Genomic DNA, 26633 nt, shown 5'->3' with positions numbered 1-26633 from the left:
GTACTGAACTGTATAGGATTTCCTATAATAAGCAATAGCTTTATAAAGAAAATGTCAAGAAATATAATATTGTATTTGTACACTAATTACTTAAAATATTGTCAAAAAAAAAAATTAACGTATACTTCCTACAAATCAGAAAGATACAAATTGATGACAAATAGATGTGTGTGGGTTTTGAATTTTAAGTGTATAATGGATTTAACATCAGAATTTTAAATCATAGCACTTCTAAGGCATCCAAAGAAGATTTTATTTTTATATTTAAATATTTGACATGCAGTTTTGGGTATTTCTCTACATCACTGGATTCACAAGAAGTTTCTTGACACAGAAATTTCCGTACTAGATCGTATAACAATGTTCGATTTGCTCACAAGATTTCCTATGCATATTTGCTTTGTTGGCGGCTGTAATCCACTAATGTTATCCATTCGACTGAGAATTATTCATGGCGAGTCGTCTGTGCGGCATTGTATGCTTGTGTGTGTGACAACGAGCCTTTCACTGTGTACCTACCCTTTGAGCTGGTGTTCGACAGAAAATTTACAGTGCAGGGGCTTATACATACATACATATATAGATATATAGTAAACCATCTTTACAATAGAACAATTCCCTAAGCTGTATAATGCACTTGGCGACCGGAGCTTTATTATTACCACCATCTCGGTCTCTTTCACCAACCGATTACGCAAACTCTACAGGAAATACACTATGTTACTATTATATAGGTATTTTAATAATAAACATCAAACTTATTTGTCGCAATTAATCAACTTAAATTCATTAGAGACACAAAATCGGCACAATAATATGTAAGCCCAATCACAACAATACTATATTTGCTAATGTCAAAATCAGTTCCTTCTTTGTTATTGTTAAAAAAAAAAAAACAAGCTACGTATTTATAGTAGTCTCCATTCGAAAACTGGAAAGTACATTGTTGTAATTTCACAACTAATTTATTACAAAATATACTTGTCCAGAACGTTCTACTATAAAGACAAATTAATAAAACAAAATAAACTTTGTTCATCGTTGGCGTTGATTTTAATGAATTTTTCTCATTCTATCATGAACCTTAGAATTATTTTAATTGTAAGTTTATACTCGAAAACAGATTCGGTTGATTTAAATGTTTCAGAGCCAGAGAAAAAGTTTAACGACTGAGAAATGTGTTTTTAACACATTTAAAATTACTAGATCTCATTGTCCTTTTGAATCTTGTTACACTCTCTATTTATCTTTATTCTTTGTGCTAAATAATGAAACGTTGTCGTTTTATAAAACACTGATAAAATCTGATAGAGAGATATAGTTTTTATTATTTATATCGATTTAGTTGAAGCCTATATATTTTTGTAAATCCTGACGTTTTATTAAAAGTAAAACAAAACAATTCTATTGTGATTTTATGATTATCTTTTTAGTTTTATGTACAATAGCTCTTGGTACTCATTTATTGAGATATTTATGTATGGTTACTCTTTAGTAGGCACCTAACTAAATCACAGTGTAAATTAATTATAATTTGTTAGCATATGCATTAGCACTTCATATGTCATACAATGAGATATTCTATCAGCAGTTTAAAACTGTTTCAAAATTACTTTAATGCGTTTAGTACTAATAGTATAGTGAATAATTTGCCGTTTTCAAGTGATGTTTTATTCAAGATAACAATGTCAACTAAGCTTATTCCAGGAAATTATATGACAAATGGTGATCTACGAACCATTTAGAGACACTTTGTAGTTTTATTATGGCTTATCTACAGCGTCATATTTTGCACCTCGTTAGTTTTGTTTTGACATGTGTACGTTTGGATAAGAGACAATTAAACGAATAAAAATCATCAGACGTAGATATGGATCATGAGCCAAATCATATTATTTACAACAATACAGTTGAACAAACATTTTGCTTGTTTTAATCATTCATTTTCAAGGCTCAGAACTTCTATCATTTGCATAGTTTTTTTAAAAGTTTCTAGAAATACCCATATAAGTTATACATTTGTTTCAGAAAATCAGTAAATTTAATCCGAAACTGCTATTTTGCTTATTTTGTGTTTTTAGTACTGTAGTAGAGAAAAATATTAGGCACGTCAAAACATAGTTTCGATGCGAAGCTGTGATAATATTGATTTTACCATGACGTATTTTTTTTATCTGTTCATAGGAATATTAAAATCTCACTGGGATGATTTTGATGATATGTAAGTAAAGTAAACATTATGTTTAATTTAGTGAAATTTATCAGCGGCAAAAATCGAATTTTTATTTTCGAATTTAATTTTAAAAAGTATTTCAATATTAGGCAGCCATCGAAATTTTAAAAAATCAGACTTTTTTCTGTATTTTAAAATTGAAACAATATTTTATTAAAAATTTGGATTTTTATGAAATTTTAATACAATATACTAGAGACAATAAGCTTTCATTCGTTATAAAAAGTCTATGGAAATCTAAAGTACAAGAAAGGTGTAAACGAGATCACCTACGCCTTTTAAATAATTTAATTTCAATTTTTGAAATTATTTCAAGACGTTTATATTATTATATTATTTATATCAAATTAAAGCTTATAAAGTGAATTATAATATAAAAAAAAAATTATCCACAAAATTTTTACTTGGAAAAATCAGTCAACAAAACAGAAAAATACGCAATTTTTGTTAAAAAAAATACTTGGTTATTTAATTTTGAAAATGTTCCAAAACGTCGGTTTTCTTTAAACCTATACCAAATTAAAGTGGTTTAAGAGTTACTTTATGATGACAAAAGAAAATGACAAAACGATTCTGAAGAATTTGAACGAGATTACAAGTATATAAATTATTATAAAATTTAACAAGAACGCTCTACGAAGCATTTTTTATGATAGTTATGTCATTGTCATATATCATCTATATTTGTCCCTATTATGCCACATTTTTACTGCACTGTTTTATTTTTTTTTACTAATATTGTAATAGAAAATAAAAAATTCGGAGCTACAGCACATTTTCATTTTGAATTAAATAATGAATATATTAATATTATAATATATGATTATGTATATTTCTATTTCATACTTATGGACTTTATTCAGTATTTACTATAAAAACTCAAAATTTCACCTAGGAATATAAGGATTCTAACCCGAGTGTTAATTTTTCTTGAAAAGGTCTGTCAGCTTAAATAAATGTTCTTGTAATCCGTTATTAAAAATCTTTGATATTTTGATTCCATTTGGAAACTTAATGAAACCCAGCACAATGGGGTCGCGGCACAGTGGGAACGTGGCATAGTTGGGCCCAGTATAGATTTAATTGGACAGTGATTAAAATCACTATCATAAGAAACGCTTCGATGCAAATCTGTAGATTGTGTTTGATTCTAAGAAATTGGTGGATAATTACAAAAGCAACATTAACTTCTATTTCCTTAATTATATCTAGATTAGTAATTCTTAGATTCAAAAATATAATATATAATTTTTATAATTAATTGTTTTCAAATTATTATTGATTTTGATTTTTAATATGTTAAAAGTAAAAATTTTGAACCTACTTATTTTTGTCCTTTAAAGCGAAAGTTTATAATAAAAAAAAAAATTATTAAAAAGATTACTCAATTGACTGTATTATAAAATTTGATAATTGTAAAAATCCATTGTTAAATTGAGGTGAAACTATAAATATTTTTTTTTTTAGATTTATGATTAATATAACAACAAGTTTCAAAAAAATTTAGAATGTTATAGATTGGTAATAGCACATGCAAATAAAGTTAAAAATTAACAAATTACAGAGTAAATAATTTTACTTTGTAGTTGAATACTTTTATTATATCAAATCTAATTCTATAATTAAAGCTTTTTAAGCTACTTTTTATTTGATTAAGGGATTTTTTTTTAATTTTTGAGGGTACTATACTCAATTAAATACGAATTGTAATCATTTGACATATCGTTGAAAAAGTAGGTTAAGTGAAGGTTGGAGAAATAGCAGCCACAAAAAAAAAAAAAAACATAGTAAAATAAAATATATACATGAATAAGAAATATCTTCTCATGAGGGGAGACGACAGTGATGAGATCCTTGATATTTATTGAAGTTATTGAATCTAAATGAGAAAATAATCAAATGATTTGAACTTTTTTTCTAACTTAAAAAAAATACAAAATATTCATTGCCACAGGCGGATTCGAATCTGGTATCCTATGCGCGAAGGACTCAAGTGTTACCATTCGGCAACAATTTATTGCTTTCGTCGTTTGATAAAATTGGCAATTCAATTTAATTCAAATTTTAAAGTTACTTTTTCGATTTTAAAAAAATCGATTTTAAAATAAGTTAAACTTTTTATGTCTTATGAACTTTATTCTATGCCAATTAAATTATATAATATTCATGAAAGTCAGTGTATTTCCTTTGTAAGATAATTTAAAATAAAATAAAATACATAACACAGAATTTTAACACAAAAAAAGTATATCTTTGATTGCGGTAGCCATTTTCATCAAGAAGAAAATTTATAATTCGAATTTTTATTTTTTGATAGTAAAGTATATAATATAAGCTTTAAATGAGGATTAAGTAAAAGTGTCAATATTTCCGGAACATTTTCAAAAACTACATTGAAAAAGATTAACTTGTTTGCAAAAATTGATATTTTGAATTCCTCCTACGAGCAGGTTTAGTCAGATTTTCAAAAAAATTATATCTAAGGTTTCAATATAAAAAGTAAGTAAGTTAAGTATTAAAATATTTCATATTAAACTATGATTTTTACATAAAAATTACATTTTTCGTGAAATTCGACGGCCATTTTCCTATAGAAGAAAAGGTGTCGGGGCAATTATTTTTTTGAACTTATAGTATTTATTGTAAACTTTAATTTGACATATGTTTAAAGGATGCAGTATTTCCGGAACATTTTCAAAAATTAAGTTGAAAAAGTTAGTTTTTGTGAAAAAGTTGTTATTTTAAATCCCCCCCAATGAGCAGGTTTAGTGTTAGATTTTCAAAAAAATGATATCAAATGAAAAAATATCTAAGGTTTTAATATAAAAAATATTAAGTTGATTTGTTAATTTTTGAAAAAGTTATGATAGTTTTAAGAAAAAAAGTGAAAAAAATGACGAAATTTACCGATTTAAAAAATTGTAATTTTTTTGAAATTTCCCCCATTTACGAGAAACGAGGGAAAATTTTCAATTTTTTATGAGTAATGTCTTGAACTAGATACGATTTATGATCTTTTGACATATTATTCATCAAAATCGGTCCAGTGAGATCTGAGAAAAAGTGGCAACAGACATAAAATAAAAAAACATGATAAAATTAATACTTTCTTAGCTTCCCATCGAATCTAAAATTGCATAAAGGCATAAAAATGTACAAATTTAAATAAAGCCGTAAAAATTTGTATTTTTTTAAAAAAAGCTATTGAATAATTGCATAGGTAAAATATATGTCTTTATTGTTTGTGTTTCATATACTTGAATGATTTTTTTCTCAAAACTTCCGGTTCAACAAATTTAAAACAAATACATATAAAGATATCAAAAAAGATGTAGGTATCATTGTTTACAAATATTAATGATAAGTAAATGGTGATTTAAAATTTTTAAACATTATTTGTGACTATTTTGACCTTTTCAGTCACCAAAACCTTGTGTTTTATGCAACATGAAAATACCTATCATAGTAATAAACAGTACAATCAGTACTTTCAATCTAATGTAGATCAACGGTCGTAATTGATTATTGGAAAGCATTCTGTAGTTATCTAGCCATTAATTATTAAAAAAAAAATTATTTTACTATCCTTACAGTAATTTTACTCAGTTTTTTAAGCAATTAGTTGAAAACAGTTTAGAATTTCAATTATTGATAGACCTTTTTCACTGAATGTAACAATTTGTCAAAGCTACATTAAATGGCTAAACCGGTTTCCACAATTTCTTTAAGCAGACGAGTACTAGAATGTCAGAAAATTTGAACCATAACTGACAACATATAATGGAAGTTCTTAATAGTATGATTTATAGATTAGTTGATATTTTTATGAATGAAATAGATTTTGATTAAGAACTGGGTGTTATAATAAAAATAGCTAGATTTAATGACGAAATCGATATTTAAAAATTACCTTGAACATAAAAGTGACATTAACAAAGGAGGTTAGCTAGCACACTGACTAGCGCAAGAAAACAAAAAGTTATTAGGACACCCTCCATTTCAAATTATCTGGACATTTCGAATTAACTAGAAATTTTGTATTACTTTAGCAATATCTAAGAGTAATAATTTAAGAGATTTATTTGGTATTCTAAAGATAAAATAAAAAAAGAGTGTTTTTAATATTTATACAATTTCTTTGTCTCTCAGATACTTTTTCAGTAGTATAATTTATAATATGTCTAAAACATAAAATAAATTAAATTAAGAATAATTATTTAATGCAATTTACTATTTTTTATTCAATGAAAAATAATTATGTCTGAAAAAATTTTTAATATTGATTTATATATTTAAATTGTATAAAAATTACAGTATTTATTTTACTGAGTAAAATTAATAATATTTTTAGTGATGTATTTGATATACTTTCTTTTAAATTAAAGTGCACTGAGCGTGTCGCACTTTTATGAAGAAATTAAAAGGTCAATGGGATGGGTTTCATTAAACGTTGTTCATAAAACAATTTACTTGTCTTTGAAAAACACTCGTCAATTAAATTTAATGAACAATTGGTTAATGAAGAATTATAATATTTTTCATTTGTCAGTTGTAGAATAATTTTTGAAAGAATTGAAATCTTAAATAATATTTTCTAAGTTATTATTTAATATTTTCAATTCAAATATATTGTTTGCAAAAATTAGTTTTAAGTCTTGTAAATTAAAAACGTTAACAATCTCATTCTTAATATCATATATATGTACATTAAAATTAAATTACATAAAAATTACATTAAAATTGTGTATACTTTTAATAATTATAAGATACAAATCGGTAGAATTACGTCGACGTGACATAGTTAGGACAAGTAAAAATGTTGTGCTGACAGTTATTAAAGTTACTATCATAAGAATCACATTATTCAAATCTGTAGATAATGTTTAATTTAAAAAAATTGGTGGATTATTCCAACAGTAATATGGACTCCTATTTCCTTAATTATACCTTGTTTTAGTTGTTCTTTCATTTATAAGGATAATATATGAATAAATACTTATTATAGTAGTTAAATTTAGTATGAAATTGATATTCAATTAGAAACTATAAAAATAATAAAGTAGTTGTATATTTCTTATACTTTAATACGTACAAAAATTTAAAGGAATTGATGCAATACTTTTAAAAACAAAAATTTTTTTACTTGTTATGATAGATTGACATCTCATTATCAATATTATCTATTAAGCAATAAACTATATTGCTTAATATATTGCGCACAATGGACCAACAGGTCTGAGTGCATGGGCATTATGTCCACCTCAATAATAACTAACTAAGCAATAAACTATAATATAATTATAATTATTATTTATCAAGTAAAAATGATGTCGTACTGTTACACATGAGTAACATCATTTCTATTATCTGTTATGCATTAAACTATATTATTTATCTAAACTTTCATATAAATGATAAAATTAATATAAATAATAGTATGAGTTAACATAGGTATATCAATATTGTAGTGCAATAATTAATTATTGTCCAAAATTGTGTATTAATTTTTTGAGATAACATGTAATAAATAATACAAATCAATTTAATGAAGAGATAATAATGACGTTTCTGATACCTTTTTTATATGTATACAATTACAAAAATGAGCAAAATAAGTATATAAAAGGGACCCAAAAAGGCTTAAATATCTGGTAGTATACTCTCATTAATCTCAGTGTTCACTCAGTATACTTTCGCAAATCATTGATTTCACTTATTTAATTCATATGCAAGAAGTGAACAGTCACATCCAAGTTTAATTCAAATAAACATGACGACTTATATTCATTTCTGAACATTCACTGTTAACATCAAGGTAGATAATACTATTAATAAGATTTAAAATTAATCAATTCTTTTGAGTACATAGTATAACAGGGACAAAGAAAGATTATGTCTTTATTCTTATTTTTTCTCGCTTTAATCCCAACTACTTAGTGTTAGCCACCCTTATCCTAGACATCCTCTTGACACGATCTCCCACATCCTCTACGCTCACATCAGATGTCCTCATATCGCATTCAATAACATCTCTCCATCTCTTTTTTGGTCTTCCTCTACCTCTTCTTCCTTCAACATTCGTTTCTACAGCTGTTCTTACGGCTTCCGATTCTTCTCTTCTCATAACATGACCAAACCATCTGTCTATTTTCTATCATCTTATTCACGATTGACGCTACAACTATACTCCCACTTATATGCTTATTTCTTATCTTATCTTCTCTAGTCACTTCACTCATCCATCTAAACATTCTCATCTCTGCTACACTCATTTTGTGCTCTACTTTCTTATCAACCGCCCAACACTCTGAACCATACATCATAGCTGGTCTTACTACAGTCTTGTAGAATTTACCTTTCAGCCTCATTGAAATTCTTTTATCGCATAAAACGCCAGACGCTTTTCTCCACTTCAACCATCCGCACTTAATCTTGTGTCTTACATTCCGTCAATACCACCGCTCTTTTGCACAACTGATCCTAAATACTTAAAACTTTCCACCTCTCCAATCACGTCCTCGCCTATTGTCTTATTGCCTTATTTCACCTATCTCGTATTCTCTTTTATCAAACTCGTACTCTATATATTCTGTCTTACTAACAGCTTACTTCAATTAATGCTTACTTATAAGCATTAATTAAAGATATATGTTTAAAAGTGTCAATACTTCTAGAACATTTTTAAAAGTTAAATTATTAAAATTTTCAAAAAAGTTCTACTTTCTATATGCGTGTTTAAAATTTTGAACTTCTCACGTATAAAGGATAATGCTTTGATTAAAAAAAAAAAAAATTCTCCGAACGAATGATTTATATATATAGTATTTATTATAAAAAAATTGTATTTATTCATACTTTTTTAAAATGTCGTAGCAACATAAAGTTAAAAATATAAAATCAAGAATTTTTTCACAAAAATAATATATTTTTGAATACAGTAGACATTTTTACAAAGAAGAAAAGTCCAGAGGTCCTATTTTTTCTTAAAATTATAGTATATTAAATAATCTTTTGTTTAAGATATATATATATAAAAGTGTCAGTAATTCCAGAATATTTTTAAAAAATAAGTTGAAAAAGTTAATCTTTTGTGGAAAAGTTGCCATTTTTTAATTTCTCTTGTGGGCAGGTAAAGGATCAAATTTTTATAAAAAATATACTGAATGGTAGATAAATACATAAGATATCTAAAAAAAAAATTATCTTGATTTTAAAATTGTTTAACAGTTTTAAGAAAAAAATTGAAAATTGTCTATTTTTAAAATTGTAATTTTTTGGGGAATTTCTACCATTTATGGAAAACGAGGAATTTTTTTCAATTTTCGAGGTTAATATCTTTGACAAGTTGCAATTTGTAATCTTTTGACGTATCGTTGAAAGAAATCGATTTGTTGAGAGCTGAGAAAATGGTTAACAGATAAAAAAAAAACCCCAGAACAGGGGGGTCGCGGCACAGTGGTGACGTGGCATAGATGGATCAAGTATAATGATATCTGACAGTGATTAAAATCACTATAAAAAAAAAAAGCTTCTATGCAAATCTTTAGATAGTGTTTAATTTTAAAAAATTGGTGGATTATTCCAAAAGCTACATGGTCTACTAGTTCCTTATTAATATCCTGATTAAGATAAAGTATGTTGAATGAAAAAGGGATTATTAAAAAATATTATTTCTCATAAAAAAATTATGCTGATCCATACACTTTTCAATAAGTTATAGCATAATAAAGTTAAAAATGTAAAATACAAAATCGAAAATTTTCACACAAAAATAGTATTTGGTAGCCATTTTCACCGTGAAGATAAAATAAAGTCCGAAATTTATTTTTTCCATGATAAAGTATATTATATTAGCTTTAATTTAAGATATATATAAAAGTGTCAGACTTTCCAGAACATTTTCAAAAGTCAACTTGAAAAAATTAATTTTTTGTGAAAAAGTTGTCATTTTAAATCTCCCTCTGTGGGCAGGTGAAGGTTCAGATATAAAAAAAAAGTATACCAAATGAAAGGTAATGATATCATGCATCTATATAAAAAAAAATATATTGATTTGGTTTGATTTCAAAAAGTTTTTAAGTAAAAAAAATTGAAAAAATTTCGAAAATTAGTGATTTTTAAATTTGTAATTTTTTGGAGGTTTCCCCCATATACGGGAAACGAGGGAATTTTTTTCAATTTTTGAGGGTAATGTCTTCGACTAGATACGATTTGTGATCTTTTGATGTATCATTGAAAGAAATCGGTTCGGTAAGAGCTGAGAAAAAGTGGTAACAGACACAAAAAAAAAAAAATAAACACATTTTAGTAAAAATAATACCTTCTCAGCTTCGCATCAAAGTTTAAAATTGTAAAAGTAGCAGTAGCACATATGATAGACAAATATTTTTTACTGAATATTTCAATGAATACCTAGCAAGTATATACTTCATTGTTGTAACTACAAGTACAAGTACTATAACGTAAACAATTTTTGATGAAATACATTCAAAATGTGATTAATCAAATTTGTAACTAATTTCGACGTAAAGTGTACTTTTTGATATATTTTCGTTATTGTGCTGTTTATGTTATTAAATGTTTCACTAATTCACTTTATTGGTAAAATATAATATAATGATGCCGTTAAAACTGTGAAGTTCCTAATTATCCGTTAGGCGATTCATTGCATTTCGTAATTAGAAGCACAACTTTGGAAAAACAATTTCCATGCTAATACTTAACTTAAATAATGTTTTGCTTTGATTATATAAATTTACGACTTGACGTCATTTAAAAGTAGAAAATGGTGACGAATAAACGTTAACTTTTCACCCAATACACTTGCAAGACTTAAGATTTAAGTATTTAGACGGGTGAAAATTAAAGAAATAATTAATGTATATCGCGCAATAAGCAGATCAAGCGTAAAAATAAAACTTCGTTAAGTTTAAAGGGAAAATGCTTTTTTGTGTTATCGTGTGACAAATACGATTCAAAGAAATTTTACCAGTTGAACTAGATGGCTTTGTGATGTATTCTTCGCACTCATTAAATATTCTGCCGGCGGTACAAAACTGAAGGGTAGTTACGTCAAAGCTTAAAATCATAAATATAGGTATTGATCATGCGAAGGCTGTCCGTGCACGTTTTACATAAAGATTATTAATTGGATTTGTCTTCCTAGAGAAGTTACAACATGTCGATTTTTCTTAAGTATCCCACTGGACTAGGTTGATTTATGATGGTGCACAGTTGAGAAATGTTGTTTCAACGAACTCTTCAAATCTTAGTATCATAGTCATTGGAGTTCATTCCCAACAGCTTTTGTATTGTTTTATTCATGATTTGCACGATGAAAAATGTATTGCAAATACTCAAATATAATGGTGTATACATATATGATATGAGGTAAAACTTAAGTTTGAAGTCTATTTTTCGGTAACTAAATATTGCTCTGTGCATAAAATACATACAAAAAATAACTCCATATAAAAAATTTTTTTTTAGAAAATTTGGGTTATACAAAATTGTTACATATAAGTGTTTATTTTTCGAAAGTAAAGTGTTTTAATCTAAATGCATATAGACAACAACTTAATAATTCTGTTTTGATCACAAATCACATTAATGCCGAGTAAAGAAAATTACGTGAATATATGGAAAACACGATTACGCGTGACTGAGTCCGTTTGGAATTATATAGAGATGGCGAAGAAGAGATAGTGTCTAACTCTCTCAGAAATAATTACAAATCTGGTATGCGAAAAGTAAGTTTGAAACTGCAAAGGATTATTACAATCAGTTGTTTTGCAAGAAAAAATTATTGTAGTATTTTAAAAGTAGGTGTGCGTATTTATATAAGATCGCTGGTTATCGAAACCGCGTACGCGACTGGAGTAGAAAACACCCTTAATAGTATACAGTACAAATTCAATAATGGTTTTTGTGTAACACATTACAAACTTTGTTCATACGTTCCAATTGATAAAGTCACTGGGCTTATCGAAAAAGACATGTAAAACGTTGAATTTAAAACAGTTTAGAAACTACTCTAAAAAATATTACCCTAAAGCTAATACTTTATTTTTGTTCGCAGTAAATGAGAATTAGTAGAGAGAGAACAAATTAGGAACATTTGTAGTTAAATTAATCAGAGAAAAATAACTTTGTTAATAATTTGGAAAATCAATAGGGAGTATTATTTTATTAATTATTATTATTATTATTACATGTGAAATTGTTGAATGCGAGTAGGCTTGAAATTTTGTCCAATCGTTTCAGTATCGATATGTTATACGTTTTTCCCTCATTTTTAGGGGATACAATATGGACGCCACTATAACAGTAAAGTAAAACAGCAAATAGTACAAAATAACCTCAATTAGGGGTCATGACTGAGGTATTAACTGTACCACAATGTGTCCTCATTAATTTAATGAAAATACCCTACATAGTTACAATTTACAAAAATTAATCTTAATTTGTTATTCTTACACGGCTTTATTAATTGTAATAACGTGAATATTACTGTTGTAATACTTATAAATGATAAATAATGTAATAATTACAATATGAATACAGATAGTCTAAAGGAGCACACACAAATTGTTGAAGGTATGTATTTATTTTTTTTGGCGATTAAAGTAAATTTTTATTTTCAACTAGTGTTAAATGCTGCTTTTTTTAAAATGTAGATTTATTTTCGGCTAATTTTTATTGTATACAAAGTTGAGCCTTAATACCCAATCTTGAATGTAGCTGAATTACCTGTACACATGTCCAATGTACAACAAATAATTTTCCAGGAGATTCATTTGTGATTTAATATTGTATTGAATTAATTAAGATACACAAACATGATATTATAAAAGTAGATTCTAATAATAATCGAGGAAAAACAACGATTTGTAATTATTCAGGTGATTTATCATGATTTAATGTTACATTTGTTAGAATAGAAACTCATTAAAATAGGTTATCATAAGTTTTTGTAGTTCAGTGGTTGGTGTTATATTTGTAGGGAAACTATTTAAAAATTATGTCGGATTCGTTAGTAATTTTATTAAACCAAACTCAAACAAAATTATTTTGTTTGATTTAATTTTTTTTTTTTTAGAATATTTTATGGAATTATAAGTTTTTGTATTTAATTTGAACTAATTTAAATAATTTTGTGTGCAATACATTTATTTGACTGAAAATTTAAATTATGCAATACGTATAATCAAAAATAAGATTGTTTACTTAAAATGAATCAATAATCCAGCTTGTATACCTAAAAATATATTGAATAATATTGGACTTAGTCACAGAGTTCAAAGTTAAATATGATATAATGTAGTGAATTAAAACATGATTTTATATTATTAAAATGGATAATATATAAAATGACACTCATAGTAGTTATATGAATAACTTGTTTGGTCTAGCCTCGAGGTATACTTGGAATTCTATTTAATTTTTTTCATGTTTTACTAAAACTATTTGCATCGTACAGAGAATTTAGGTTAGGGATACTAAAATAATCGAGTTCTTTTGTAAAAGGAATTTAATAGTATCATTTATCTTTATGATAAATTCATATATTTTATGCCATTTTTTTCTATATAATGGTTTGTAATGGCTTTTTTAGTAAATATATTAAATTATAATATTATAATAATCGTTATAAAACTCCGTTTTTATATTTTCATTTTAAATTAGAATCGTATTTATTTTATTGATGCCCTAAAGCAGGTCCAAGAAATTGCGCCGCTCGGGATACTTAATTCTGCTGCCCTAATGACCTTTTTTATTTTGCTCATCAAAAATTTTGTTTTCAGCATTGCTTTTGTTTTTAATTTGAATGAGCAAAAAAAAGGTTTTAAACACTATAATTCAAATTGTTGGATATAGCGCTTCTGGGTCAGATTTTGCTTTAAAAATATAACTAATAAAAACCATGATATTCAGAAAAATTACTTTCTAAATATCGTTTAAAATATATTAAAAATGAATTATTTTATACATTTTAGCGTCACAAATTCGACTTTATAACAATAATTGGCAAAGATTTAAAATTGAATTTGAACAAAATATTTGTTATGTAATCAAAAAAGCTAAACAATTGACTTAGAGTACAAATTAATTAAATAAAACTATTTAAAATTCAAACACCATTTAAATGATAAAAAAAGTAAAATTATAATTTTTAGTATCGAAAAGTAGATAAAGTTTTGATTTTATAAGCTAAAGTTGATATATCGAGCCTAAATAGGTAAAAAGATATAAGTATGGGCTTTGGCAAATATATTATTAGTGTCAAAGTATTTCTAAAAATCTGATGAATCGATCTGTTTCAATCTATCTGATATTAATTTAACTAAAGTTTGAATCCTTCATTGAAAATTCTTCCCTTGCTCTAATAATATATATATCATTTTATTGTTCTCATTGTTTGTAACAACTGACCTGTTTCCTTACTTACTGAACACTTTGTAAATATATTAGAGAATGTTAAGATATCATTTTTTAAATACAAATGGTAACTGTTAAGTAACCATGTAGTATTAAATTAATGATGCTGTCTAGTACTTCATAGACTAACCAACGTTATGACCCCATGGAGTGATTATAGAAAGAATCGATTGCAAAGTGAATGTTTGAGTGTATATGAACTTTGAATAATTCAATTTCTAATGTTAATTGACAAAAGTTCAATGAAAAAGTTTCAAGTTTGTTTAAAATTTTGCACGTAATAAAAAAAAGAGATTCGTGAGGATGTTTTATTTTATAATATTAAATTAGCTAAAGAAAGTAGTATATATGTTGTTTAATTTAAAAAATATTAATACTTCATAATATAACTACCATGTACAAATATTTACTGTTTAATTTGTTAATTTTTTGGTAAAATTTTATAACAGTCTAAAACACTGGTAATTATTATTCGATAAGAACATTGAAGTGAACAAATTTATTTGAAGTTTCGATGGTTCAAGAGTACATGATAATATTACGAAAATTCAATATCTTATTTTCTTGGAATGTGAATTAAATGATTGATGTAATTGTTTCGGTACATTGGAAATTGCAATACATTTGACTGTTTAAATTTTTCATCAAAAGCTTTAGATTACTTTTGGCGTTTCTTAAGTGATCTGAAATATCTGTAAGTGACGTTCAATTGATTTTTAAGACACTGTTTAATAGCTATATTTAGATGTTTAACACGAAAACATCGTTTTTTCTCAAATAAAAAATGTCAGCCATAGGGTTCGGTGATGTCGAAATTACATAAGTTGAGTTTAATAAGTTTAAAAATAACTTCATCGTTGCACAGCAAAATTTTAATTATCTACATATTTCACTTGTTGTAATCTTATGTTAAATAATATATCCTTGTTAACTTTATTTTTTGGCAAAACATTTTCTAAATTTCTGTCATTATTTTAAAATAACACTCAAAAATTACTCCTGTTCTAATAAAATTTATGCCGAAGCGCAAAAACTACTTATTTTGTCGTAATGAACCCATTTTAAACTAGATGAAAATTTCAGGTATTTTTTTATTTTGTCTGCTTAATGTATAATTTTTATTTTAATCAAAATTTTATAGACATTTTATTTTCGTACGCTATTTTATTAATAACATTAGTTGCATTAGTGTAAATTTGTTATTCTAACCTATTTTTAACGAAAACTGAACTTTACTATAACAAAGTTTAATTCTGAGCTGTGTAGGTAGTTCTGTCTGTGCTTTGTCATATAGGCGTATATTACATATTTTAAAATAAGTTAAACATATATCATATGTACATTTAAATGGACGTTTTAAAAAATAATTCTTTCATGAATAATTTAGCTGCACACTTGGAAGTTGTTGACTTGTTTGAAACTAATAGTGTTACTAATAGCGTATCTAATAAGTTCAAACTTTAAGTTGTTTTTCCCAAAAGGCAAAGTTCGGTAAACCTTTCCTCTCTAAGCTTGTTACAGATTTTAATTGAACCTTTACCTTGTAACTAGGGTAAGACCTACATCAATTTAGTGATTGTAGATCTTTAAAAAGTTATTATATTAAAATCTTGATATATAATGTGAAAAAGAAAAATAACACTCGAGTGTCATTCCTAATTTTTAGCTTGGGTGACTTATACGAAAATTTTCATTGACACTTTTTTTACAAATAATTATTATTTGTTGGACACAGATGTCTAAATTTTCATGAATAATTGAAAAATTAGAAATGTTCTAGAAGGTGCTCGTCTTGCCGTTACCCGAAAAATTCTTAGTACAATATATGTATAAAAATTAAATTTTTAAAGAAAGGTTATTCAAGATAATAAAATTACAGAATTATTGTTTGAAGAAAACACAAAACTAGTTTTTCTAGTCTTTAATATAAGATTTCATTAAAGATAATGTACATTCATACATTTTTAAAACATCAAAAAAGAAAAAATTGATTTATGAAATCTGTTAAATAAGAAATTAAGCCTGTTTATTTTCAAAGCATCAAAATTCGAGTTACTCGATTGCACTATTAAATATTAATGCTTGATTGATTTAAGCTACTAACTTATAAAATATATAGAAGAATATATCAAATAGAATATTCTTTAATCTTATGTAAAAAGCTTTACTTATTTATAAGTAGAGGGCGAAATGATGTGCATTTCTACATTTTATTTGAGCCACTTTGTCGTAGAATTATATAAGATATAAGAATTATATAAGATTGTAGAAATTTATTTTCATTTTAGGGGGATTACCATTCAAAAATTGTTTTAAATGCATATAATCCGGTCTCTATTAGTTAAGCATTTTTAATCTATTATTTGAAAGGAGAAATGATTAATAAACAAAAGATTAAATCTTTTATTAAATTCTTTTGTTGAAAGAAAAAAACAAATCATATATGTATGCACATTGTATACTGAAGAATTTCTTCATAACTTACAAGCAATATGATGAGATTTACATTTCGTACTATATTACAGTAAAAAACAGTAAACACTAACCAACTAAATTTAATATGAGTACTTATTCTATATAACTTGAAATTTTTAAAACATTTCTGACTTCTCAGTTGTTGTAAAGTTGATAAGATTTACTAGAATAGTATTCATTAACTCGTAACTTTTTGTTTTCTTAAGAAAAGAAATACTTAATACGTGTTACAAGTTTTACTATTTTACTTCTACTTTAAACACTGCTGTAACTCCATGTATCATATTTTATATAAAGATTTTCATCACTATCATAGTGGCTGTTGTTGTATAGCTTTTGAGAGATTGTGTTTGGAGGAGTTTGGATAAAACGACATAGTTGAGGATTGTGCATGAAAACAAGCAGTGATGGGGTATGTGAAAAATTGAGTCGATTTATCAGCAAACGATAAACGGTCAAATCGACTGTGCTGATAGGGATAAAGCCGGACGTCCGAAAGTCGTTGTTTCTCCGTTTATATTACATTAAATAGTATAGAACTGAATAGCATGGAAACGAGAGATGTTCGCTTTATTAAAACAAGTAAATCGAATATAATGCTAGTTATTCGTTTAACACTCGCATCCGATACCATAAACATGTACGAGAGACTAGAAGAATAAAGTATATAAGTGTTGAAGTTCAAATGTATTAAAAAAATAGATACAATGTGATCGAAGTAGTATTTAAATGACTATTATTAGTATTTTCAATACTTATATAATTAAATTTTAACAATAGTTTATTAAATTTGATCATGGTTGGTCTTGAAAATACAAAAGAGCTTGGGTTCGATACAGTAGTGTAGTTTGTATATTATTAGAAATTATAATAAACAATTGCATGACTGATTTTTTTAGTTCAAATCAACATTTTTTATGAAAAATTAGTAAATCGATTTTTTTTTTGTTCGTTAAACAAATCTTAAAATATAAGATATATTGTGTTACGACCTATTTTTTATGAGGTGATAATATATATATATATTTATAGTTGAAACTAAACTACTGATTTGATTATTGATTCCACGAAAATGTGTCTTCTATAAAATTTTCATGATAGTTTTACTTAAATATTCAATTGATAATAACCACGTACAGTTTTCATTTAAATAATATATCAACTGACAAATGTCGATGCTAAACTGATTTAATTTTCCTATTAATGACTTTTATAACTTGTAAAATATGCATTTCACGTATTGCATGTCCAAAAACATATTTTATTCTGATTACACATTCAATTTGAATTTTCAAGCTTTTTTACTATTAATAAAATTTGACGTAAATTTTTAATTTATTGAATTGAATTTCGTTTATTACTTTTAGATACAAACAAATAGGTTTCGAGTGATATAATAATTATAGAAGTAAAAATTAATTAAAGACATATATTATTAATATGCGTTTCATAAACGTGTTTATAACAATTTATTGATAAATGATACAAATCGAGAATGCATTAATCAAACCATGAAAATAAAATTGTTATTAGAATTTTATTGTTAATAAAATTTAATTTCTATTTTTTTTCGATTTATTGAGCATTTAATTCTAATAATTTATTTTTACATTGAGTCAGATTTGCAGTTTAAATTTTCAAAAGTGTAGTTACTGTGGTGGTTTTCAACAAAAGGAAGCAAATGAAATTTGACATTATAATAATAAAAATAATTTTTTGTGTAATATAAATGGAATTTATTTTTATTTTTTGTAAAACAATAAATATATTTAATAAGTTACAGCAGCCATCGTAGAATAACTTTCAATTCAATGGTGTCAAGTGTTAGAACTCTTTAATTTATAAAAATAAAATCGCAATACTATTGTTTTTTTTATTTTTAAATTAGATAAATAAAACCCCCAAAATTGAATCAATTTATTCGCTTATTTATTTTATTTAGATTTTTAAAACGACTAATTTTTTTACAAAGCGAAAATTGTAATGAAAATTAATACAACATTTGAAATTTTAAACATAGAAGAAATATTTCATTGTATATTCTGATTCACGTTTTGTTCCATCAATTTATTACTTGACCATGACTATTTTATGCACGTATGCACCATTTAAATCAGTCTCATCTATCTAATGAGGCGGATCTTACACTACACATCAAACAACATCATTGAACACATCGATGCAAAAAAAGACAAATTTTAAAAAATATATACACGTGACAAGAATAAAATAACATTGAACGTTTAAGAGCTGTGGTTGGCGAAGCTTGTGAATTATTTATCATCTCTACTACTAGGCAGCTTGTTAAAAAAACCATGTCACTTGGGTTCTATAGAATTGTATCAAATATAGTAGATACAACTCTTTATAATTGTATTACTAATACTTAGAGTTTTTTTAGCTTTGATGCGAAGCTTGGAAAGTATTTATATTTACATTTAACTTTGTGATTCTAATAACTTTTATTTTTTTCCATATACATTCATTAATGTTGCTAAAGTGAATAATAGAAGGTAGGGCAAGCACATTTTAAATTTTACAATCGTTATTCACCCCTCAAGAATTACATGACTTTTTTTTTTATCTTCACTCCTATATTATCTTTTAATAATTGGATTACCTTGATAGGGACATAAATTCGTAATAAAACTAGGTTATTCATTGTTGGTTAATTTTTATTTAGGAAACAATTATTGAGGGTATTCAAAAAATGTTTAACCTCATGATAGAAAAATGTACACCAAAAAATTAGTGCTTGAGTTGGATTTAATATATTTTACAAAGTTTAGTTTACCTTTATTTTTTATTACAGTATATAAAATAGTTTGCATATTCGGATATAATATTTTTAAACAAATAACATCTGAAAACAGACTTGTATTCCATGCCAATCGCCGGGCAATTTAATCGATAAGACTCGTATATTTTGTCTAGTCAATTTTTGATAACTATAGAAAAATTTTATTTAATAGAAGTTAGTATTCAGGTTATAACGTTTTATAAAAAATGTTTTTTTAAACTTAAATAGATTAGAAAGTTTTAAAATTTATAAGGGCTTCAGTACACGATTGTTAATATTTTAATTACTTACAACAGTTGATTTACATGTCAAACATCAACTAATAAACTACTTTTCTGGAGGGCAAGCAACTGATTTAGTGAAACTTAGGAATCGTCATTACTGATATTTGTTAGTTAAAAATAGTCTAATCAAATTAAATATGCAACAGTTATAATATAGAATTACAGTATTCTATTTTTATAAATATATTATCTACTGGTGAATTTTTTTAATAAAAGAAAAGTGTATTATAGAAATACATTTTTTTATACCAATAAACTTCACATGTACTATTAATGTAGCATACAATTTTTCTCTTAAAGACAACCACCGATTTACTCGTATTAGGCCATGGAAACACTCAATTTTCTTATCTGGAAAAAACTTATTATCTTTCTTTTATTATTGTTATGCTTCCTGCTGTGGGAGCAGTTCTTTTTTTTCATTTTCTCTTAGCTAGTCCCACGTCGCACATAAATTTTATTTGTAAGCTGAGACTCCATTCATTCAAGTATATGCAGACCAGATAAGTTTTATACTTAAATGTATATCCCTTGATGTTTAGCTACCGCTCTTTTCATCGTGTATTTTTTTTTTGTTTTCAATTTTGGCTTAAGTCCCAAAAAACAAAAACATTAGATTTGGATTTTAAAAGCAATCATATGTTTGATTGATTACTGTTCTCATGTATAATTATTAGGTTTTAGCCAAGTCTTAAACAAAATAATTTTGACTTAAAAACTTTCATAACTACCGATAGATTTTTATTACGAATTATTTTCCAAATGTATACATAATTGAATCGGACGTTAAAATATTTTGTTTAATAGGTACACATGAGATGCTTCTTTAAAAATAACATTATAATTATACTTTAGTATATATATTATATTCTAGTAAAAAAATATTAAACTAAACAGAATAAAGTGATATATTTATTAGATTTAAGAAATATATACATATATTATGATACCTATACTATATATGCATATATATTTTTTAAGATGGAATAGACATTTTAAGTATGTTTTATCATAAAATTCTCAGTAGTTAAAAATCAATAAAAAACAATTACTAGGAAAACGTTTTTTAAGTGGTGTTTTTATCATTATGAAATAACTTGTAGTTTAAAAGAAATGATATGGTAATTAAGACTATCTTTTGAAGTCTTAATATTTTTTTATATTTTTAATCAATATGTTAGCTTACCATTTAGAATATGAATAGTAATTGCTGCAGAAGCTGACGGTGATCCAACAAGACACGTGTAGTTGCCTGAATGTTTTTTTTGAACATGTTTAATTTTTAAGGTAGATACAACAGTGGTGTAACTAGCATTGCTGTTTATTCTGAAATAATGAAATATTAATAAATTTATAAATACAATATAAGAGTATATGATAAATTTTTTATAAGATAAAATCATATTTTACTAAAAAAAATGGTTTTTAGATACGGCTGTAGTTTTATTTTATTTAAAATTTAAAAAATATGCTTTGACTTTTAGCAAAAATTTTAATGCTTTTGGTTTTATTTTCATAAAGAATATAAAGCCGAAAAAAAAATTATCTGAATAACTCTATTTTATACTAACAATATTGAAAATGCTTGATAACTAAGAAAAATGAACTAAAAATTAATGTTTACTCAAACTGTATTTTACAGAATAATTAACTGATATAGACTAATAACGATTTAAATTGATTGATGAAATACAAAACGAGTATTTTTAATTGATAAGAAATATATTATGCTTTTTATCAATGAAATTCACTAATTATTAATTAGAAATTTTCTCGTAATATAAAAATTATTATTTTCGTAAAAGGCTCATTTCTAACTTAATAAACAGAATAATACACAAAAGTCTACCAGCTTAAAATAAATTTTTGATTACTCTGATTAATGCTCTCCTCGAGACGTTTCGTGAGGTTACTTTAGTTTGCAGGATTTCATAAACATAACAATGATCAGATTAATTATAAAAATAATTCCAATAACAATTTTGGTGTCTTTGAATAGCTTGAAACTATTTGTATGAACTATTTCTATTATTCAAGTATTAAAATTATAGTAACCTTTCGCTGATTCCGGAAGAAATTGATTGCCGTCCTCTATACCACAACACTTTGGATCCGTTATGGATTCCGACATGGAATATCTTACAAACGATCTCCAGCGTACTGCCAATTTTGAAAAAGATATCACTTTCATCTCTAGTCACGTCACCAGTCCCGGTAACAGACATTCGTACTATAGGTACTATAAAATAAAACAAATTAAGAAAACAGTTAAACGTTGGTCAATAAATTAATGTATTATAACTACAGGATTAAGTTTATGTTAAAGGTAATTATTGTATTTTACAATTATTATTACGGTTGTTACACTGGTCTACAACAATTTAATTTCATTAACCTTTCGTACGGTCGCCTCGAGCCAGTCGAAATTATTTGTTTTCCAAACATACTCTAGAATTTATATTGTTTTGAATTTTAAGAGAATCGGTAAGGCGGATAGGATTAAGAGGACGACCACGGTTAGTCACTCTTTATTGGTTCTTGGTGGTTGCGGCGGTGTTGACCGCAGTCGTTTTCAAACGACTGGTATGGGAATATTCTATAGGAGGCCAGCTGGACAAACGAGACCCGAGGGGAAACGAAAGGACCAAATTTAATACGCGTCCCTAAAATTATGTGTACACACCGTTTCAATTGGCCCGGACTCTAAGACCTTATTATCATAGACGCCACGTATGTCACTACGACAATCGGAGTCTTTTTTATTTTAGGTAAAAAGTTATATGATTATGTCGCTCAATATTTTAGCTAGAAATGAATCACCATTATTAAGTGAACAAAATGGTATTCAAGTTATCGAGTAAAACTTAATAAATATGTAGTAATATAATAATATTAATAATAAATATTCATTCAATATAAGTTTGTTTAAATCATTTTTTGATTACAAATATCTATGTTGAATGTTTAGGATTCAAGCATTAGAGGAGATAATACAGAAAACGTATATGGAAATTAAATGGAGGTTAGGTGGTTACCAGAGATGGAAACTTTTGTAATAAAATGTTGTCGATTTCCATTAAGACTTTTGAAAGGTTACCTTATCTGAGATTTTAATCGGAACCCGTTTGTTATGAAAACTTTCTAAAACTTTACTTTTAAAAATTTTAAAGTTGTTCGCGTATAGACTAGAAATTTTGATCCGTAAGGTGTTAATTAGAATTATTATTTTATCATTTATATTGTAGTAAAGTTAACAGATATTACGTTAACTCATAATATAAAACAAATATATAATAGTAACAGGAATATCTGATATGATAACGATAGTTGAGATATTTTACCTTGTCATGTTCTACAGAGAAAAATTATTTGTATTTTTATGTCGACAAATAATTTGTACGGGTCACAAACTCTATTTTAATGCAAGTTCGTTAGCTTTGTGAATGCATTCGATCTGTGACATTATCATTGGTGATTTAAGGGCACTAGAGGTTATGTATTTTGCTAGGAACCATTACATAATTTTATATGCGCAAAGACAGTCGCAAATTCAGAAATTTCTATTATTACAGTCTAATCTAGAGGCAACCACTCACCCTTCAGAGGAAATAAGTTTTATATCAAAAGTTGCTTGAGTATGATTACATAATATAGACAAAAGATTAGAAGAGTGTGAAATTTATAATATAAAAGTTTATATAATAAATTTTAAAAGCATTTTAGAAGATAATTATTTATGTTTACAAAAAAAAATTGTTAATGTTAAAAATTAAAATTCGATTTTTAATAAATAATAAATTCAGTAGCAAAAGTTGTAGCTATAACAAGTAAAATCCTAATTGAATAGTTAAGAAATATTACATTGTTTGAAAAGTTATATTTTTATTGTATGTAAAATAAAATGTTTCAAACATTAAAAGGTAAATTTACAATAGTAAATGATCATTTTATACGCTTGCTAATCTAACAAATTTTTTAGATTTCGGTTTTTAACAAAATATGAACCAATATTATTTTATATATTTATGGATATTTCTACTCATTTAAAATGGATTTATATCATCTTAATTTGTAAACAGTTGGGCATTTTAAAATTTACAAAAAATGGTTGGTAAAAAAATAATATATTATATTTGTTTTTGTTATTTTAATTTAAAACAAAAAATGTTCAGCTTATAACAGTGTTATTATAAAATAATTATGGGCGTTTAATATGCTCATATTTAACGATGTTATATAACTTTTTTTAAAGCCATGAAAATAATATAGGTTAATTAAATTTTTTTATTTTTAAAGATAACCAGTTTTTTATACGCTTTAAATAAACAGCAATATTACCATCGACTTTTAGAAAAGTCTTCATAATTGTTGGTGGATGCGTTGCTACTTGACATTCGTAAACACCATCATCTCTATCGGTAATATAGACAATCTGTAGCCTCCAATTATTTGGATATCTAAAACTTAATGAAATCCTTTGATCTGAACTATGTACTTGTCGACCAACAGTTAGTAGTTGTATAACATCTGCTTTTCGATGAACCCACGTCACCTGTAATGAATTTAATTAATTTTTTATGTTCGTAGGTATAGGTATTTTTGTTATTATTTATAATTTTAAGTTTTATAAATTATATCACAACTTAAAGTAAGTAAAATGTACAAAACATATTACAATTTTTCATCTGACTGGTAACTTATAATTTTAGTTGTGTCAAGTAAAATACATTAATTATTTAATAACTCAAAATATAAAAAATATTAATTTTATATATTAATTATAATATTTTTATAGTTAAATTGAAAATATTATTGTAAAAGCTGGAAAAAATTATTATATTTTGTAAATTTAAATTATAAAATGAATAAATAATGTTTAATACATTTAATGTGTTTGTATACTATTTTTTTTATTGTTTCCGCTCAAATAAATGCTTATACGAATTTAACTATTTTGTTCTGTTAGAAATGACATTATTATTATTATTATTGTGAATCAGTTTTAGTATCATATCATCTGTAAATTAACTACTTGTAGTTTGAGCATCATCAATAAAAATTTAATATTTAGATAATACATGATTTGTCGTCAATTCCATCTACTCGATTGAATCGAGAAATATAAATTTGAACTTTTTATTCGAATGTAAACATTCAAAATAATAATAATGTAATGCACGGCATTGACCAATAAACGAGTTATTACTATAGTGATTGTCAATATAGTTTCAGTAGTGAGATGTTGATGGATATACTATACTCGACGAGGAAGTGAAATGTATTGGGCAGGAATTGATGACTTTTTTGGAACACTAATCCACTCTGGCACCCTTGTCACTTTACCCGTACACTCTATACCTTTATTCTCTAAAATACATGCACAATCGGTTTTGACTATAACAACACGTAAAGTGATGCATTAATCTACAGTCTACTATATAGTAGTACACGTTGTATAGTATCCCTCATCTCTGTAGTTTGTTGTAATATTTTAGATTTTTGTCATTTTGAACTATGAATTCTTTGCATTTTAGGTTGTAGTATATTTTTTGTGGTTGGTTTTTATTTGTAAAAAAGGTTAGATCGTAAATTGAAATGACCAAAACAATAGTAAAACTGTCCTCTTTGCATATACATAAAACAGGCGGAAACCAAAATGAACATTGATGCAATGTTTGGTTAAATATTATCTTATGTTTCAAAATAATTATATCCTATACTTCCTATATAAGTGTATCAAAAATGATTTATCAGTTAGCTTATATAATAATAATTTATAATGAATTATGTTGGGTTTTTTAATTAGGTTATTTGATTTAGTTGTTATAAAAACATCTAAATACTAATTTATACAAAGTAAAGTAAAGTAAAGATAAAATTGTGTCGTTTTATGCTAATATAAATTTATTTCTAATATTTTTTAATATTAAATTTTAACGATCTGTAATTACAGAAAATATGTACGAATAAATATGTTTAAAAATCTGATAATTTTAATTCCTATAAAGAAAATAAAACTTATACTATGGAATTCTTTATTAGGCGAGTAATAATGTTAAAATAATTAAATTTTTAGATTCGTCGCGAAGCTGAAAAGGTATTACTTTTACTACGATTGTATTTTTTTTTTATTTTTTGTGTCTGTAACTACTTTTTTTAACTCTTACCGAATCGATTTCTTTCCACGATATGTCAAAAGATCACAAATCGTATTGTAAAAGGTAATAATTTTACCATGATGTGTTTTTTTTGTGTCTGTTGTCACTTTTTTTCAGCTCTCATTGGACCGATTTCTTTTCGATTGAATCGATCGAAATTTTGAAAATTTAAAAATAAATTTTTATTTTTATTATTATTAAATACCAATAGTGAAAAATATTATAAAACAAAATCTAAAAATACA

At 25.6% G+C, this 26633-nt stretch overlaps 1 protein-coding gene across 5 annotated transcripts in view; it reads right to left on the bottom strand.

Annotated features, from left to right (window-relative positions):
- Positions 1–26633, bottom strand: part of LOC126909563 (uncharacterized) — a 166079-nt gene that overhangs the window by 8850 nt on the left and 130596 nt on the right. For all 5 annotated transcript variants that reach the window (XM_050692001.1, XM_050692021.1, XM_050692008.1 and 2 more), the window contains 3 exons: positions 24569–24782; positions 22286–22469; positions 21417–21556 (listed from right to left, as the gene is read on the bottom strand). In XM_050692001.1, the coding sequence (XP_050547958.1) occupies positions 21417–21556; positions 22286–22469; positions 24569–24782 (538 nt within the window). The remainder of the gene's footprint in view (positions 1–21416; positions 21557–22285; positions 22470–24568; positions 24783–26633) is intronic.

The sequence above is a fragment of the Daktulosphaira vitifoliae genome, unplaced genomic scaffold (genome assembly GCF_025091365.1).
Source record: "Daktulosphaira vitifoliae isolate Bord-2020 unplaced genomic scaffold, ASM2509136v1 Scaffold_1, whole genome shotgun sequence".
Classification (NCBI taxonomy): Eukaryota; Metazoa; Arthropoda; class Insecta; order Hemiptera; family Phylloxeridae; genus Daktulosphaira; species Daktulosphaira vitifoliae.
This window is presented reverse-complemented; position numbering and strand designations above follow the sequence as displayed.